Source organism: Piliocolobus tephrosceles, chromosome 10, assembly GCF_002776525.5.
Source record: "Piliocolobus tephrosceles isolate RC106 chromosome 10, ASM277652v3, whole genome shotgun sequence".
Classification (NCBI taxonomy): Eukaryota; Metazoa; Chordata; class Mammalia; order Primates; family Cercopithecidae; genus Piliocolobus; species Piliocolobus tephrosceles.
Window position 1 is genome coordinate 101261862 of NC_045443.1, and position 18709 is coordinate 101280570.

Genomic DNA, 18709 nt, shown 5'->3' on the forward strand with positions numbered 1-18709 from the left:
AATCAAATTCACTGGCTACTATTGGATATTTTAAATTTCTGAGGGAAACACAGAGACACATCTGTCAGATACCACATGAACTGCTAGCTTGAGTTAGTTCACAATTTCAACATGAGGTCGCACTAATTCCTTGCAGTGACATCATATCTTTGCAAAGGTACATTTTCAGTGATTACTATGATAAAAGGCAAGTACCATGTAAAAATCAATGTGACTGAAATGAGGGTGCCAGTCTCCAATCTGTATGAAATTTTAAAGTTTGAGAAGTTGTGCAGTGTCCAACACACTCACATGTCTTATACGTAGGTCAATGTGGTTACTTAAAAATAGACATTTTTCTATTAAGCATGTCACTTTTTCAAATGGCTGCTAAGTGATTCTAACAGCTAAATAAATGAACCTTTTCGGTGTTTCTTTTGATGTCGGGGTACCATGAAAAAATTATTGGGAACGTCTGGCTTAACACTAAAAAAGTGTAGTTCTCACTCATGTAACAGTCCAATGTGGGTGTGCCTGGCTGGTGCCAGCTCCCTACTACATGGTGATTAGGGATCCAGATCTTTCCATCTTGTGACTCTGTCGTTCTCTAGCACCTCAGAGTACTCTGCTTCCAGCCATCACAGATGGGAAAGAGAATATGGAGAGGCACTTGCTTATGAAAGTCCAGGAAAAATATATAAAACCTCTACTCAATATTCCATCAGCATGAACTAGTCACGTGACCTTTCCTGGATGTAAAGTGGGGTGGAAAATGTAATCCTGAAGGAGCAGCCACTTTCTGCCAAAACTTCTGGTTTATGAAAGGGATGGGGGAATAGTCTCTGTGAACTATTTTACTCAACTAGCCACTGTTGGGAGACAATTCTCCATGCATCTCTCACATGTGTCACATCTTGAGAGCAATATACTGACTGCTCTTTGTTCCAGATCATCTGTTCAAGGATGTTTGTATACTGAACAGACTTGGAAGACATAGTATCTCCCTCAGGAGCAAAGGGCAGGCATGCTTACTGCCAGTGCCTCTCAGCTCCAAAGTCACCCTTTTTGCCTGCTCTGTGATAATGGAGCTGGGCTGTATAAATGATTCTCCTTTGCTAGCTAGCAAAACATGAAGCCTTATCAATGAAGAGTGTAGAGAAGCCTTATCAAAGAAGGACTGTAGAGGAAGAGGTGGGGGCTCTCTCCCTGTTTCTGGTTTGACTCACTCACCAGGCTTCCAAAGAACAACTTTTCTCTGTTTCTTAGCCCCACATAGTTTCTCCAGTGCCGGGTTCCTGCAGAGCTCAGCTCCCTCCAGCATTTGGCCACTGCACACTGTCCAGTGCTTGACTTAGAAAGTAGCAGCACAGCCAGGAGCCCCAGACTGCACAGGCCCATGCCTCAGCCCAGGGGAAAGCTGTTCTGTACTCCTCTCCTCAGTCCCATGCATAGCAAGGCCCCTGAAGAGCTGGCCATCTGGGGAGCTGGACACACCCCCTGAATCCCACACAGCTGGTCTGGAGCTGCCCAGGCCTGAACCACACACAAAGGTGCACATGCACTGCATGACAGAGAGGTGGCTTCTTAGCTGCTGCTGCCAGCAGCGCCCACTGGCTAGCAGATTCCTTTGGCACCTAGTGAGTTCCAAAGCTTGTGATCTCCCTACACATGACCTGCCAGCCACCCCAGAGAGCAGATTTCCAGCAAATATGGTCAAGGCATCTCTGCAGCTTTGCTATCTTGTGACTAATGCCATGCTTTTTCCGGTGATATTCAGATCGCAGCCTGGAGGGAAGAAGATTGTATGTTGGGTACTTGTCTCAGCCCTAGTACAGTGGCTGCTCTTTATAGACCTGCTATTTATTTATTCTTTAGAATTCTTTTATTTTAAACTCTCACTGGCTGATTTTTCATGATTTTAATTGTTCATAATCATTTATATTACAACTTTCCCTGTTCAAATAATTATGTGGTTTCTGTCTCCTGCTTGTCCCTAAATAATACATTGCCCATTATAAAAAAAAAAAATTAGGTACCCTAAGATGAGGGCTCACCTCCTATAATGAAACCCACTGCATGTGCATGTCTCAGTCTAGTCCTCTTTGAATTGCCCCATGGAAATTGAAGTTTGGAAAAACTGGTGCCAAAATGCTGATACCCTGGCTGCTGCCCCTGCTGTAAGTATTAAGCTGTACTTCACTCTGAACCGGAAGTTTTGTATCTTCTACCAGCATCCATGAAACTTTATCAGCCCAACTTGTTCACTTTGCAAGTTGGCTGATATGTCAGACCCTTCATAGTTTTTGACAGCCATCTATACCACACCTGTCTTTTGAAATACTATGCAGTTACTAGAGATCAAGGCAGATCCTTAAAGACTTTCATAATATGTTGTTAAATTAAAAATTACATTGCTAAATATTTTAACAAGATTCTATTTTGTTGCAAAATCATACAGATAAATGTTATAAATAAATATATTTTATTGATTGATGATATTGGCAACTTTGGGAGACTAAGAAGAAGACAATTTTAACTTTATGTGTTCTGTTTTTTTAAATTATTACAATGAGTTTGTATTGTTTTTTAATAAAAGGGAATACTGCAGTTTGGGGTCTTACGAACTGGTTATTCTACTAACGCAAGTACTTCAACAATTTTCCTATGCAGCCATCCCTGGATGTGCAGCTTTGCTCTGCCCAGAAAATTCCAGATGTTCGCCTTCCACTGAAGATGAAAACAAACTGGAATGCAAATGCCTTCCCAATTACCAGGGCGATGGCAAATACTGCGAGCGTGAGTAGAATTTAGATTCCGCTAGTTTATTCATTGAGATGTTTAGGTTATTTAACAGGGGGAAAAAAAAAAAACCCCTCACAACCTCCTTAACACAATGACCATTTCTACTTCTCTGTGTAGTTGAGTGAAATGTATATAAAAAGTGCCAAGCAAAATGCTTAATAAATGGCAACTTCTCCTTCTCTTATGAAATCATATATATAGGTTTTTACGTTTTCATATCACCTTAATCAATGTTAGAACAACATTTAATGCTTCTTATTTTATCTTTTTGATTTTATTCACTTTATAAAAAACTGTATTAAATATCAGTTAAAAACATGGACTCTCAAGCCAGACTGTCTGGGTTCAGTCCCAGATCTGCCTTCTACTGACTACATAACCTTTAACCTGCCTGTGTCTCCATTTTTCTATCTGTGAAATGGAGATAATAATGGTACCTACCTTCAGGGATTATTGTAAAGATTAAATGAGTTAATACATAGCAACTTCTTAGAGCAGGGCTTAGTACATATTATAAATTCTGTAAGTGTTAGTGTTTTCTTTCATGCTATTTTGTATTCAACTACATACACCAAATGGCCAACTAATATATCAACACAATATTTTTACAATTTCTGATGACCATACATAAATCTGTCTGGTTCATGGGGAAAATGAAAGGAAATATTTGTGTTTGAAAACTGTGAGTTGCCTTTGCGGCTTTGATGAGCCGTGATCCACTGTTGTTCACACTTCAGTTTTCCTTCTCCATCCCTGTTCACTAACTGCCTTTCATTTTGCTGTTGCCCCTCAAGCCATCAATCCATGTTTACAAAAAATCTGCCACCCTCATGCTCATTGTACGTACCTGGGACCAAATCAGCATAGTTGTACATGCCAAGAAGGCTACCATGGGGATGGCCAAGTGTGCTTGCCTGTGGACCCCTGCCAAACTAACTTTGGAAACTGCCCTACAAAGTCTACAGTGTGCAAATATGATGGGCCTGGACAGGTGAGCAAATGATGCAGGGAACTGAAACCTCTAGAAGTTTGACAAGCCACTGTGTGTCATAGGTATCATTTGTCTTCTATGCCATCCCAATTCTCCCTTTCAATGTTCCGCTTGGTCTTCCCCTCCCAGACACTCCTCCATGTGCTCAGGGCCTGAAATCAGTGCCGGCTCACCCAGTCTATCCTTTAAACTCACACTTTCTCAGCTCCCCATCCAAACTTAATTGCCTTACATTCTCGCTTGTGACAGTCCTGTATGGTGTTTGGCAAAATACATACATAATTCAAAATTAGATTAACAAATTAACTGTTGAACATATGATTGACTTTTACCAGCAATCCTCCATTCTGCAATGGCTTTCTAATTTAAAAAGTGCTCTTAGAACCAAAAATACCCTGTCCCAAAGGAATGAAACAGATAAAACATCAGGCAGCACTGACAGATTATAGGGAGCAGTGAGAATATTCTGGGGAGAGACACTGTCCCTCTAAATGACATCGGGACCTTGACTGATAAAAAATCTGGTCAGGAGACCCTCACTGAAAAATCCAGTGGAAAGAGCCTTGGCCCTAATAGCACATTCATCCATTGCGTGTTTATTTAGTGGATGCCTTATGTGTCCATAACTGCACATCAAGCCTTCAGTGAAGGAAATGTGTCCATACAGAAGGATGTTGCTGCACAGGTAGGAGGAAGAGTTCAGTGCCCGACCCAAACAGCCATGCAGTCTAATCACCCAGATGCTAGCTGATGGGAATGTTCCTAGAATTCCCTGCAGAGTATCCACCTAACCTTGCCTCCAAAGAGAAAGGCTATGTTATACAACATTTTTCTGCTATCGATTTCTGGGGCAGGATTGCAGAAAAATTCAAGGGGCTAAATTCCCATCTGTAAAATTAGAATCTTTAAGGGAAAATTAATGTTACGCCACGAATGTCAAGACCTTGTGTGTGAGATAAAACATAGGCTTTATCTCTGAAAATGGGTTCCAAGACACATTTTCAAATCTTAGAAATTCTCCATTGTTCACACAGAAGCAGCACATGCATGATTCCAAAGCAGGGTTTCTCTACCTCGACATTTTTCACATTTTGGGCTGGATAATTTTTTGTGGGAGGGGGCATTCTTGACCTCTAGTAGCACCACCTTCTCCCATCGTGGCACTCAAAAATGTTTCCAGGCTGGGCATGGTGGCTCATTCCTGTAATCCCAACACTCTGGGAGGAGGCAGATGGATTGCTTCAATGCAGGAGTTCAAGACCAGCCTGGGCAACAGAGCGAAGTCCCATCTCTACTAAAAATACAAAAAAATTAGCTGGGCATGATGATCCACACCTGTAATCCCAGCTGCCCAGGAGACTGAGATGGGAGAATCATTTGAGCCTGGGAAGTAAAGGCTGCAATGAGCCAAGATTTCACCACTACAGTCTAGCCTGGGCAACCAGAGTGAGACCATGTCTCAAAAAGAAAAAAAAAATTGTTTCCAGATATTGTCCAGTGTGTCCTAGATTGAGACTCCTGGTTGAAAACCATTATTCTAAAGTAATAATACCTCCCATTTGCACATCAATTTCTGCTTACCTATAAACAATCTAAAACCAGGAATTATGGAGCTAGGGAGGTCAAGAGTTAGGAAACAAGAAAATTGAAGCTAAACTTTATAAGCAAGGAGTATAAGCTTTCCAGCGGGTGACATGTGTAAACATGATTTCTACTTTTAGACACTTTGACAATTTTTTAGTTTAAGTTCACACTTCAGACATACTCTGAGTGAGTTTTTATGGAAGAATAAAAATACAAATTAAAGAAGAATGCCAGCTGAAGTAACTAACTAGGATCCTATTTGTTTTTTTCTCCGTCTACTGAAGTCTCACTGTGAGTGTAAGGAGCATTACCACAATTTCGTACCTGGAATGGGGTGCAGTATGACTAATCTATGTAAAACAAATAACCTGTGTCATAGGAATGCAAATTGCACCAACGTCGCACCAGGCCGAACTAGGTAAGTCTTTTCAATTCCTCCACCAACCTTTCCAAGTGAAAATGGTGTCCAGTCATTGCTGTAAGTTTCTTGAAGAGGAAGAAATGTGTCTTATTCAGCCTTGTATCCACCCCCACCCCACATAGTAGGAGCAAGGATCGTAGTAGGTACTCAACAAATCTTTAATTAATTAAACACTCAACAATTATTTCCTTTTTAATGACCATTAGAATACTCTGGAATATTGATGTGGCCTGATAACTTGATATGAAGTGGTCAGAATGTGGGAGAAGGAAGCCACTGTGACTGGGGAAACAAATGGTTGTTGAGATTACAGGGGTATGACCTCTAATGTACATGCCTGTTTCCTCACTCATGAAATATTGCTTGTTAGTGGCGCAAAACAAGACCAGGGAAAGTGAATAAGCACTAGTGGTGTTTCCTGGACTCTAGGTTTCAAAAGAAGGGGTTTACTGTGAATACAAACATTTCTGTGAAAGTTTCTGAGGCAAAGGCAGCTCACATGATAGAAAGAAGATGGTATTTGGACTAAAGACCTAGGTTTAAGTCTCAGCACTGATACCTACCAGATGCATGACCTGGGAAAGTGGTACCATCTCTCTGGCCTCAGTTGCTCCATGTATAAAATGAGCACAATGATTTATACTCCATAAGGTTGTTGTGATGATTACATGAGAGACTGTTTCTGGAAACTATGACACCAGTGTAATGTATTTTCATTAGTGACTGAACCGAAGCTAGAACCCAAGTCTTTGACTCGCAGACTGAGGTTTCTATCTCTGTTCCATTTTCAGTTCTTGCTATCGTCAGCATCTGCAAAAGACTCATAGTGCCATTGTGAGCTCAAAACCACAATCAACACCAAACCATAGCATGATAAAACAATTTCTGTGATTCTAGAGCCCCCTTCATCTTTTGGGAAGTTCACGCCTTTTATAACTGGGTGGTCAGTGTGTAGATTTGCCCCAACAAGTTGTATTATCATTATGTCCTATCTGGACAAATAAATAGATCTGTACTTATTGTACATGGAGTGGAAAGAGCTGGGGTATCAGAACACTTAGGTTCAAATCCCAAGTCTGCCACTTACCTTACCCTCTCTGAACTGATGCTCAACCCTTCAACCATAAAAGGGAGAGAACTGTACCTCCCACCAGGGCTGTGCCAAAAGTTAAACAGGATTACCTTCATCAATCTCTGAGCAGAACCTGACACCTAGAAATCCCTCGATACATGTGAATGCACAAATACACCACAGCCATGCATATAGGCACAGAGGCACCCAACACACATATGCATCCAGGCATACTCTCCTCTCAAATATATATTCTGGCAATACTGAGAACCAAACAAGCTGGTGTATGCATGTTTTACCACCCTCTGAGAAAGTCTAAATAGAATACCTTAAGCAATCTCTTTCCTTTGTGTTTGAGAAGAGAAAATCTAAAAATGAAATGGGAATATCAGAATAATACAAGCTGCATCCAAATTTGTGTTTGGAATGTCAGATATACTAACATTGTGGTATTAGGGGTACATGTATCACCCACAAACCTCACACCTCAAATTGACTGTCTTCAGTCGAAAAAAGGCTGAAGTAAAAAGACTAGCTAAGTTATATTGATAAAATATGAATCCATCAGTCCTCAGGTAATTTAGTTCATCTGGGATAAAAATTTATTTCATTTATGCTTTCTCAATATGGCAAAATATGGCATGGTAGATTATGCAGAATCTTCAAAATCATACTGCATTTGTCACAGAAGACCACCTGATCAAGAAAGGTGGGTTCAAACATGAGCTCTACCACTCCCCCTGGGGTGACCTTAGACAAGACTAAACTTTCCTAAACCACAGTTCCCTCACCTGTCAAGTAGGTCTAGAGACCAGGAATCTCTGCCGGTGGAGAGCTAATGAGTTCATGTATATAATATGCTTTTGAACTCTAAGCTCCATTTTGATTCTTACTGAGAACAAATAACTTTATGCTTTGCCTTTTTATTTTTACTTATTAATAGATATAGGAAGTAAGGGACAAGAGAAGAGATGAGCATTTCTCTCTTATTTAACTAAACTCAGCTGAAAAATAGCCAGGACACAACTGAGTGGGCCTATTGGAATAAGCACAGTTTACATTGCAGTTGTGCAAAAGTTCAAACCACAGTGAAATGTAGGGATTCTTGGAATGTTAGTGACATTGATAATATTCAGTGTTTATATAAGATCTGTACAAGTTGGGATATCTTCAGTGTAAACAGTCTTCCCAAGAGTCCTATCCAAGGCAACATGGTGCAGTGGCAAGAGATGTTCTCAGATGGATCTAGGTTTAAATCCCAGCTCAGCCACTGCCAGATGTGTTTCCAGCAGTTTGACCCTTAGACCTGGGCAACAGAAGCCCCTCCCCTGGGCCCTACATGTTAGAGGCTCCCATTCTGGCCCTCTGCTGGCTACACCAGGGCAAGGAATCTGAAGGTCCAAAGGGCCATGCTCCCCAAGAGCCTGGGTCCCCTACTAGACCACACTCGGGGTACTCAGAAGCCTGTAATTTCCTGCCCAAACAGCTCCAAACCAGCTTCCAGGGCCTGAGACCATTCTCAGGATATGGAGGGTATGGCCAAAAGTGGCTGTTCATAGCAGGTGCAGATGAGCCAGCATTATCTCCACCACACTTGTGAATATAACCTTGCCTCAGGTTCTGCTGAACTACTTATTATTTGTCTTAGTCTGTTTGGGTTACTATAATAACCCAACTGAGTTATTACTATAATACCATAAACTGAGTGGCTTATAAACAACGGAAATTTATTTCTCATAGTTCTGGAGACTGGGAAGTCCAAAATCAAGGCACCAGCCATTTCAGGATCTAGTGAAGCCTGGTTCATAGGTGGTGACTTCTTACTGTGTCCTCCCAAGGTGATGGGGGAGGGAGCTCTCTGGGACCTCTTTTCTAAGGGCACTCATTCCAATCATGAGGCCTTTACTTTCTTGATTTAATTATTATACCTCCCAAAGGCCATACTTCCTAATACCATCACACTGTGGGTTAGGATTTCAACATAGGAATTTTGAGGTGGACACAAACATTCAGTCCATCGCACCGTTCTTCAAACATGCTGTGGTGCTCCCCACTCCTGGCCCTTGCACGTGCTCTTCCTTCCACTTATGATACCATCCCCACCCTCCACCCACCTCCTCTGAGTCAGCCTAACACCCCGCTCCTTCAATGGCTGGCCTAAGTATCCCCACCTCTAGGATGCCTCCCCCATCTTCCCTATCCTCTCTGATGCCCCTCCCTCTAGGCTCCCAGAGCATTCTGGAATGTATCTATGAGAGCATTTAGGGTCCGGAACTGTGATAAGAATGTAGCACAGTGGTGGTGAGCACAGGCGCTGCCAGTTACAGGCTGTGTAATCTTGAGTGAGATACTTAACTTCTCTATGCTTCAGTTTCCTTATCTAAAATAGGGCTAATAACAGGACCTACCTCATAGGGTTGTTGCATTAGTAAAGATGCCACACTGAAGCCCTTATAAGAATATGTAGCATAAGAGCTCTTAATAAATGCTGGCTATTACTATTACTTGTCTCAATCCCCAACTAGAATATAACGTCCATGTCTTACTCATCTTTGCTGCAAAAATGCCTGTCACCAATTAACACAGTGAAATGATGGGTACAAAAAATACAAACAGATAGAATGAATAAGCCCTAGTATTTGATAACACAACAGGGTGACTACAGTCAACAACAATTTATTGTACTTTTTAAAATAACTGAAACAGTATAATTGGGTTGTTTCTGGCGCAAAGGATAAATGCTTGAAATGAGAACTATCCCATTTGCCTCGATATGATTATTATGCATTGCATGTCTGTATCAAAATAGCTCATGTATCCCATAATTGTATACACCTACTATGTACCCACAAATGTTAAACATAAAAATAAAATAAGAAATTAAAAAAACAGTGAAATGAGTGAGAATTTGGAGGAATAAATGAAACAATGAAGAAATGAAATGAACTGGTGAAGAAATAAAGGAAGCAACTGTACTAAGACTTTGAGGACACCCTATATACTAACTAAATCTCAACCAGCATTAACTGTAATTAATTTCAACCCATAACTATAGAATGCAAATGGCTTCTGGGTGTTTTTAAAGCCTTAAGACAGCAAGAGACATTTACTCCTAATAAAAAGAAAACAATTTCCTAAAGAGGTGATGTTGTGAATGTTCCGTGGCTCAACTGAGAACAGTTAAGACAGAAACTAGTCTTATTACATCTCGGACTTAGGACTGAGATTTGAAATAAAAATTTAAAATAGTGATGTCTCATGCATTCCATTAGCACTGAAGCCATTAAAATATGATTCTCCTGCAATCCTTAGGAAAGAAAGGCCAAGTCACTTGACACAAAACAGACCACTGGCCACCTAACAACTTAAACTTTTAGAGAGAAACATACTCAGTGGTTTGTAAAGGTTACATATCTTGCTATTAACAGTTGTCTTCAAACGAAGGAATGTAACTTACAGCAGGATTAATTTTTAATAATAACTGTTGTATTATGTCACTTCCCAGAGTTACCAGTCTCCTCCTTTCCATCATTAAATTAACATAGCACAGTGCTTGCACAGGAGGTTGGCATTTAAGTAGAAAACTGTTATTTGATTGTATTAAATTGTTTCTTGATTAGATCTACTTTAGTAATTCCTTATAAAAAGGTTTCTCAACCTCAGCTCGATTGATATTTTTGGCCAGACAATTCTTTGTTGTGAGGGGCTAGCCTGTGTAAGTAGATCTCCATCTCATTTGTAGAAACCAAAGGTGTCTCTAGACATTGCCAAATGGTTTCTGGGGGTGGGGGGAGCAAAATTGCCCCTGGTTGAGAGCCAGTTCTCCATAAAATCCCCAAAGGCTTCATCAGTAAATGATGCCCCAGGTGTTTGTCCAGCTTGAAAACTCATAGGCGGCCGGGTGCGGTGGCTCATGCCTGTAATCCCAGCACTTTGGGAGGCCAAAACTCCAGCTACTCAGGAGGCTGAGGCAGGAGAATCACTTGGACCCAGGAGGCAGAGATTGCAGTGAGCTGAGATCACACCATTGCACTCCAGCTTGGGCAGCAAGAGCGAAAACTCCATCAGAAAGAAAGAAAAGAAAGAAGAGGGAAAGAGAGAAAAAAGAGAGAAAGAGAGAGAGAGAAAGAAAGAAAGAAAGAAAGAAAGAAAGAAAGAAAGAAAGAAAGAAAGAAAGAAAGAAAGAAAGAGAGAGAGAGAGAAAGAAAGAAAGAAAGAAAGAAGGAAAGAGAAAGAAGGAAGGAAGGAAGGAAAAAGAAAGAAAGAAAGAAAGAGAAAGAAAGAAAGAAAGAAAGAGAAAGAAAGAAAGAAAGAAAGAAAGAAAGAAAGAAAGAAAGAAAGAAAGAAAGAAAGAAAGAAAGAAAGAAAGAAAGAAAGAAAAGGAAGGAAGGAAGAGAGAAAGAGAGAAAGAAAGGAAGAAGGGAAGGAAGGAAGGAAGGGAGGGAGGGAGGGAGGGAGAGAGGGAGGGAGGGAGGGAGGGAAAGAAAGAAAACAAATGAAAACTCATATGCATCCTTCTAGAATTAAATATTACTTTCTCCTAGAAGCTGTCCCCTATTTCTCCAGGTAAAATCAGTTACTTCCTCCTCCATGCCCCATAGCATCCTACTCAATCTTCTATCATGGCACTTACAATGGAACTTCATTTATCTCTCTATGGGCTGTCCTGCTATATCCCATCACCTCTAGGTCACTGTTGTCGTTATAGTCACCTTCTTCATCATGTCAGCCTTGTCTTTGTCATTATCATCTGCCAAGCATTGAGCTTTTTCTATATGTCTGTCACGGAGGTATTTTTCTTTCTTTATATCTCTATCAACCATCCTAAAGATATTTTTAAGCCCATTTTATAGAAGAGGAAACTGGGACTCAAGGAGGTCAAGTGGGCTTACCATGTTGCTATAATTATTTTGTTTTCAGGTCCATCCTTAGCATATAAGTCTCAAGAAGGGCAAAGTGTCTCTTATTATCATCTTTGTAGCTCTCTTACCTAGAAGGTTCCTAGAATTAAGAAAGTACTTAAATAATCAGTAAATAATCAGTTAAACAATCAGGCACTGCCCTAAGTGCTAGGATATAATGAAGAATTATTATGTTGGGATCCATCTTCTAGGAGAGTGTACCATCTAGCAGAAGAGATAATGTCTCCAGAGGTAATTCTGGTGGATAGGGTTGTGATAGAGGTATCGATGGGGTGTGCTAGAAGTGCTCAACACAGCTGGGGAGAGGTCACACCAGAGTGACAAGGCGAGGGTGGGAAAGCATTTCTGGCAGGACAAACAGCCTGAGAAAGGCATAACAGCCTAAAAAAAAGAAGCAGTTTAGCGCTGCTGGAATTTTCAGTGGACAGCAAAAAGAAGACAGAGCAGGATTCTCCTGTGTACGCTTTCTCATGTGGATAAAAGGAGTCAGTGAGGGTTTTAACACAGGTGCCAGAATTTTAAAGCACACTCAGGAGAGTGTATGAAAAACAGATTTCAAGGTAGAACATAAGGGCAGAAAGACCAGGTAGAGGCTGTGCAACAATCCAGGCAGAGTGTGGTAGGATTCTGAAGGTCTGTAGCAAACTTGTTGAACGTATAATCTATTTGCCATGGAAATATATTTAGAAACACACGTGGATTAACGAGTGCATAGTCTTTCTTTAGAAGACTTTCCTCAGTGTGAGTCACAGCTGTGGTGCGGTGTGAGCACTGCAAAACTGTGATGTAGTCACAGCATGTCTTTGGTTCCCTCCATCTCTCCTCTCTAGAATGTTCTTCCCTTACTTCACTTTGGTTCCTGGCTCATCTCCAAGATCCTTGTGAAAGTCATCTTCCTCATCACCTTGTCAATTTCAGCCAGCTGTCAACTCCTCTGTACTGCACAGTTGTGGCCTGCTATAGCCAGAGCTTACGGACTCACAAGAGCTGAGTGTTAAACTTTCAGGAATTTCACAAGAGGGTTAGCATCATCTTATCAGTTTGAAATTGGTCAAGATTGGCATGTTAACCATGGAAATTGGCAAATGCTACAGATTAGGGCTTCCCCCTCCCCCAGAGAGTTGGTTGTTAAACATTTATCAGCATACCACTGATAGTACATTTTTAACTCTACTTCTCTCTTATGAAACTATTGTACAAAATCTCTGTGACTTTCATTATTTATATATTATTTCATAGTTTCTATATTTATTTTCATTGTTTATATACTTCATTGTTTGCTATTTATGTAATTCAATTACTACTTATTGTACAACTATTAATTGAGCACCTATTATGGACCTACCCTGTGCTGGATTCTGGAGTTCACAACAGTGAACAAATACACACATAGCCCTTACCCTCACTTTTTTCTCAAATGTTATAGGGAAGCAGATATTAATCAAATAATCATACAGATCAGGGTGAAAATATACTATGATCACTGCTATGGAGAAGAGGTACGTGGTTCCATGAGAGTATATATAATGGAGACACAGTGAGGGAGTAGAGAAAGAGACAGGCAATCAAGGAAGCCTTTCCGAAGGAAGTGGCAATTGAGCAGAGCTCTCAGCTAGGAAGGAGCGGGGCAGGGGTGGGGGGTGGGGGGGAGCATTCTAAGTAGATCAATAGTGCTGAATCTTTACTGTCCTGCAGGCTGAATTCAATAGCTTATTCTGATTCAGTCATGCAGTGGAGCCCTAGAGTCCACATTTATTATATTAAATATATTAAATATATTAAGCCCTCCAGGTGATTCTGATATGCATGGTTTCTTGATCACACTTTGAGAAATACTGAGACAAAGAGCATACAAAGATATCTAGTGTTGACAGATACATTTAATTTATTAGGCATCCATTTCTTGAGGAGCTACTAGATGTCAGATACCACACTAGGAATGCTCTCTTGTCCCTATTCTACCCTGGGCATTCTTTGCTCCGTCTGTTCAATGAGGGGATTGGACTGTATGATCAAAATACTCAATGGCTCTAAAACCCTGAGGATGTCTTTTCCCCCTCTCTGTAGATGCATTTGCCAGAAAGGTTACGTGGGTGATGGCTTAACGTGTTATGGAAACATTATGGAGCGACTCAGAGAATTAAATACTGAACCCAGAGGAAAATGGCAAGGAAGGCTGACCTCTTTCATCTCACTCCTAGGTACGCAGCTATGGGTTCAGATTTCCACGCAAAAGTCCTCTTTCAGGAAAGGGCATCTGCAAGACACAATGATTCAGAAAGGGACAGGCGAGCCTTGTCTGTTAGAATCAGCCTTTTTGGAGGGGTCATGCAGATGAGAGGGAAAGGGTAGGCAGTTGTTTCCAAGAAGACAAGCAAAGAGATAGTGCCAAGAGATCTAGCAATGCAAGAATTAGTAGGCAGAGAGCTGAGGACAGGGTCTGGGGGTCACCATAGACCAACAGAGCTACAGTAACAGTAAGACCAGGACAGCTACTGGTGTGAGGATACACACTGTCCCCATCGCCCTTAACCTTCTAGATCCTGCAGGTATGAACAAAGCTTGGCAGGTAAAACTGGGAATAGAGAGGGTGACTGAGACCCCAGGGTGGCATCCTTGTTCCTCAGTGGAGGGACTGTTTGAATTTTGGAATAGTCTTGGTTGTATGCAACCATTTAGCACCCTTGGTCCCCCAGTCACTAATTACCTACAGGGACATATTCACCTCCAGCCCCCCAGGCAAGGTGAGAGCCTGAAACAGCCTCATGTACTTGCAAATGCCTTCTACGGGCCATTACTCTAGAGAATGAAATATTATAACTGATCACAGCATTGGACGCAATTTCCAATGAAATACTAATCCGGCCGCTCTGCAAAAAGTAAAACACAGACTTGGCCAATCAACAGAAACTTTAAAATATCAGCTTTTACATTGGAATTTACCAGTTGCCAAAAATGATCTCCCGGCAAGAACATAGATAAACAAGTGTCATCGATGGGTCAATGCTGTGTTCTCTGCCTAAATCTTAAGGTTAAATATCCCATTTAATGTCTCCTGCATAAACGTCCCATTTTTCCCAAGGCATCCCATAGGGCATCAAGCATTACTGGCATCCCTTGAGCTCAGGGGCAATCTGCCGGGTTCCTCACAGCCTTACTCTAAGAACTCTTAGAATACCAAATGGGAGCAGACAGGGGTGAGGTAGTGTTTTTTGCAGACCAGGCCCTCCAGCATCTCCCTAGACAGAGTCCTGTTGACTTTTCACCTTCCCCATGACAAAGTCCTTGTACACTGCCTCTGGGTGTGAGAACACAGAGCCTGTCCTGTCATCCCAACTTCCCCAGGTGATGGAAACAGGATTACCTACATACTTTGCTGGGCCCACTGGAAAGTGAAAATGCAGGACTCTTTGTTCAAAATTTATTAAGCATTTCAACATGGCAACAGCAGAGCATTAAACCAACCACTGGGGCTCTTCTGAGCTGGCCCTGGGTGAAAACAAGGGCTGCATCTTTGCTCACCGAGACAGTGACAGTTCAGAAAGTCAAGCACAGGGTCAGGGACCCTGGGGTTGTGGTAGGATTTTGTCATGCCTGAACTGCTCAGCCAGGGTATCTTTGAAGCTGAGGCCGTCTACAGGAAAACACTCATGGCATTGCATGGAATGTTTTGAGGCCATGGCTTTAGGTTGCCTCACATTCTTAGAGAGATTCCCAGTTGACACAGGGCCTGCACATACCCATTAGAATAGAGAAGGGCATAAATGGACCAGTCGTGATCCAAGACCTGTTACCTGATTTTACTCCTCACGTACCACTGACTCATTTGGTGTTTTCTTTCTTTTTGTTATTTCGACTCCTAAGACAAAGCTTATGCCTGGCCACTGAGTAAGCTGGGACCCTTCACGGTGCTGTTACCTACAGATAAGGGACTGAAAGGATTCAATGTGAGTATTTAAAATAACCCTACACCAAGGGGCATTAGCATGAAAAGCCTTAGCAGGGAGTACCTTCTTTTATTTAAAGTAGAAGCCCCCATTAAAATTAAACTTACTGATGATAAGGATGGTGATTTTTTGATAAACTTCTTTTAGTGATCTATAACATCCTTACAGAAAGTATACAAATTGTAAGTGTACAACTCAATGAATTTTCCCAGTGTGAATGCACTTGTGTAAACAGCAAGTCCATTGCCAGGAACCTAGAAGGCCCCCTGGTCCCCTTTCTAATCATTACCCTCTACAGGTAACCACTGAGTGTTCTTAACATATAGTCAGGTGATAGAGAAGATTTGCATAATGCAAAACTGCTCACTTCCCACAGGAAGAATTAAACTCATGTATTAGCTAGATATGCGGGTTTTTTAAATCATTATAAATGGTACAAGCGATAGGGAAAAAATAAGAAAATGTTAGTCTTCAATGTGAGCAGCTGTTGTTTGAGATAATGTTATCCAGTGGGAATGAAACTTGTAGTGCCTGGTGGAGGCATCCTATCGAGATGGCATCACTAAAATAGTTATATTTGGTTTAATGTAAATAATGGACATATCGATTTGTATACAATTTTATTATCTTCACTGGCCTCCATTTTAGTCATTGTGTAGGAACTGGTATCCTATATATCTGTCTCTCTCCCACCTTTACCATCTAACATGTGTTTTTATTTTTCCTGATCTTGAATTTTTTTTTTTTTTTTTGAGATGGAGCCTCGCTCTGTCATCCAAGCTGGAGTGCAGTGGCGCGATCTTGGCTCACTGCAACCTGTGCATTCCGGATTCAGGTGATTCTCTTGCTTCAGCCTCCTAAGTAGCTGGGACTACAGGCACATGCTACCATGCCCAGCTAATTTTTGTATTTTTAGTAGAGAAGGGGTTTCACCATGTTGACCAGGATGATCTTGATCACCTCACCTCATGATCTGCCTGCCTTAGCCTCCCAAAGTGCTGGGATTACAGGTGTGAGCCACCGCACCTGGCCCTGATCTTGATTTTTATTGTGTGTTCTTGTCATCTGTCTTAAATGTTCTGTGAAACAGATCAGCTAGAAATAAATAAACATATAAGTAAATAGATTAACAAATACATGTAAAATTATGGAAGCCAATAAAAGATTGAAATCTGGGAAGTGGAAAAAGTAAAAATGAAAAATAAAATTGGGTTATCTTAATCCAAGATATTTTGTGATAATATTTTTTGTTGCAGTGAATCAAAACCCAGTAAGTTCCCGGCTCTCTAACCCTCATATACCACCACGATTAACGTGTCTGATATTCATGTTTCTATTGTTCACCTTCAGAGACGTCCTCAAACCTCTCCTGTTGGAAAGAACCAGCAAACATTCTATGCCTCTAGGCTAGGCACTTTGCACGTGGTCTCTCATTTAACACATGGTTTACACAGAGTTAATATAAGTATCTGTTGATTGTTGACTACATAGTAATGATAAAATGTAGATTTGGTCCCATGGATTTCAAAAATCTTAACTTTTCTATTCAAAAGTACCATCAGCTTACTCACTTTACCTACTCTTTCCATGAAACTTCATATTTTATTCCCATCTGCTTCCCGTGTTCAAGATAGATTCCTTGCTCCTTGTTCCTCCTGGGGCCATTGCAATGCTGTGCTTTCCCCATGTCAGTTTCAGTGCTGGAGCAATCTCCTCTGGTTTGAGAGTAGACTGTGCATTGCCTCCAACTCTCCAGATTTCTACTCCCTGGAAGGCCTGGCCCGGGTTGATTGCACTGATAGTAATGTATAGCATGTATAATTGTCAGTGCCTTCATACAGTTGTATTTGCAAAAGCCCAAACCCAAGTTAGGGTGCCTTGGCTTTGATGTCTTTGATACTAAGTAAGGCACAGCACGTGTTACATAACTCGTTCCCTTCTTTATATAATAGTCAAACTGGCTCTTTTGTCTTAGGTAAATGAGCTTTTGGTGGATAATAAAGCTGCTCAATACTTTGTGAAACTCCACATAATTGCTGGTCAGATGAACATCGAACATATGAATAACACAGACACATTCTACACCTTGACTGGAAAGTCGGGGGAAATCTTCAACAGTGATAAGGTAAGGGTTCCTCTGATTTTCACTCCCAGAACTAATTGTCTACCAAGCCAATGCCCATAGCCTTCTCTCTCTTTTTGTTTGGGGTTTGTGAAAAATTACAGGGAAATTCTTTCCTTATGTATCATTTGTCAAACACCTTCTTATATAGGAAGAAACAGCAACACCAGGAAATGTCATAGAGGAAGGGTGGAGTATTATGCAAAGGGGGTTGTAAAGTGATTGACTTTGGTCTGATCTGATTTAGTTTTCAAGGCAACTGTCATTCAACTGCCAGCAGGAAGGAGAAACTTTGCTATAAACCTGTTTCCTAAAAGCATCAGCACAAAGCCAGATCAGCATTCCTCTTACAGAAGGAAATAGATTGTGTTTGTTTTAGATGGCTGGAGTTGATCCATCTTCTCCCACCTAACATTCATCACTCCTAATGCCATTAGTTCTGTTTGTTTTTTATATAAACCCATCCTCCCCCACCCCACCCTCATTTCTTAACTCTTTCTGTGATTTTATTGAGCTGGGAAGCAGGTGATTCGTCAACAAAATGTGCATGTGTATAGGCATAGGACCTATACTATTAAATTTCACTAACCATCAGTAGTTAATAGATCCTTGAGTGCTTGTTCTAAACAAAGTATGGGGATAAATCTTTATTTGTGTTAGATAAGGCTCACAATAACCCTGTGAAGGAGGGACTATCATAATCCCTGTTGCTCCAGTGAGAAAGAAGAGAGGCCACACAGTAAGTGCCAGAGCCAGGATTCAAATGTGGCTCCGAAGCCCACATTCTTAACCAATCTGCTGTAGTGCATGTGTGAAGATGGATGGATGGATGGATGGGTGGATGGATGGATGGATGGATGGATGGATGG

At 41.2% G+C, this 18709-nt stretch overlaps 1 protein-coding gene across 1 annotated transcript in view; it reads left to right on the forward strand.

The window, feature by feature from the left end:
- Window positions 1-18709, forward strand: part of STAB2 (stabilin 2) — a 170094-nt gene that overhangs the window by 38915 nt on the left and 112470 nt on the right. The window contains exons 7-12 of the mRNA XM_023208579.2: window positions 2650-2775; window positions 3576-3772; window positions 5641-5774; window positions 13839-13972; window positions 15636-15718; window positions 17694-17843. Of these exons, the coding sequence (XP_023064347.2) occupies window positions 2650-2775; window positions 3576-3772; window positions 5641-5774; window positions 13839-13972; window positions 15636-15718; window positions 17694-17843 (824 nt within the window). The remainder of the gene's footprint in view (window positions 1-2649; window positions 2776-3575; window positions 3773-5640; window positions 5775-13838; window positions 13973-15635; window positions 15719-17693; window positions 17844-18709) is intronic.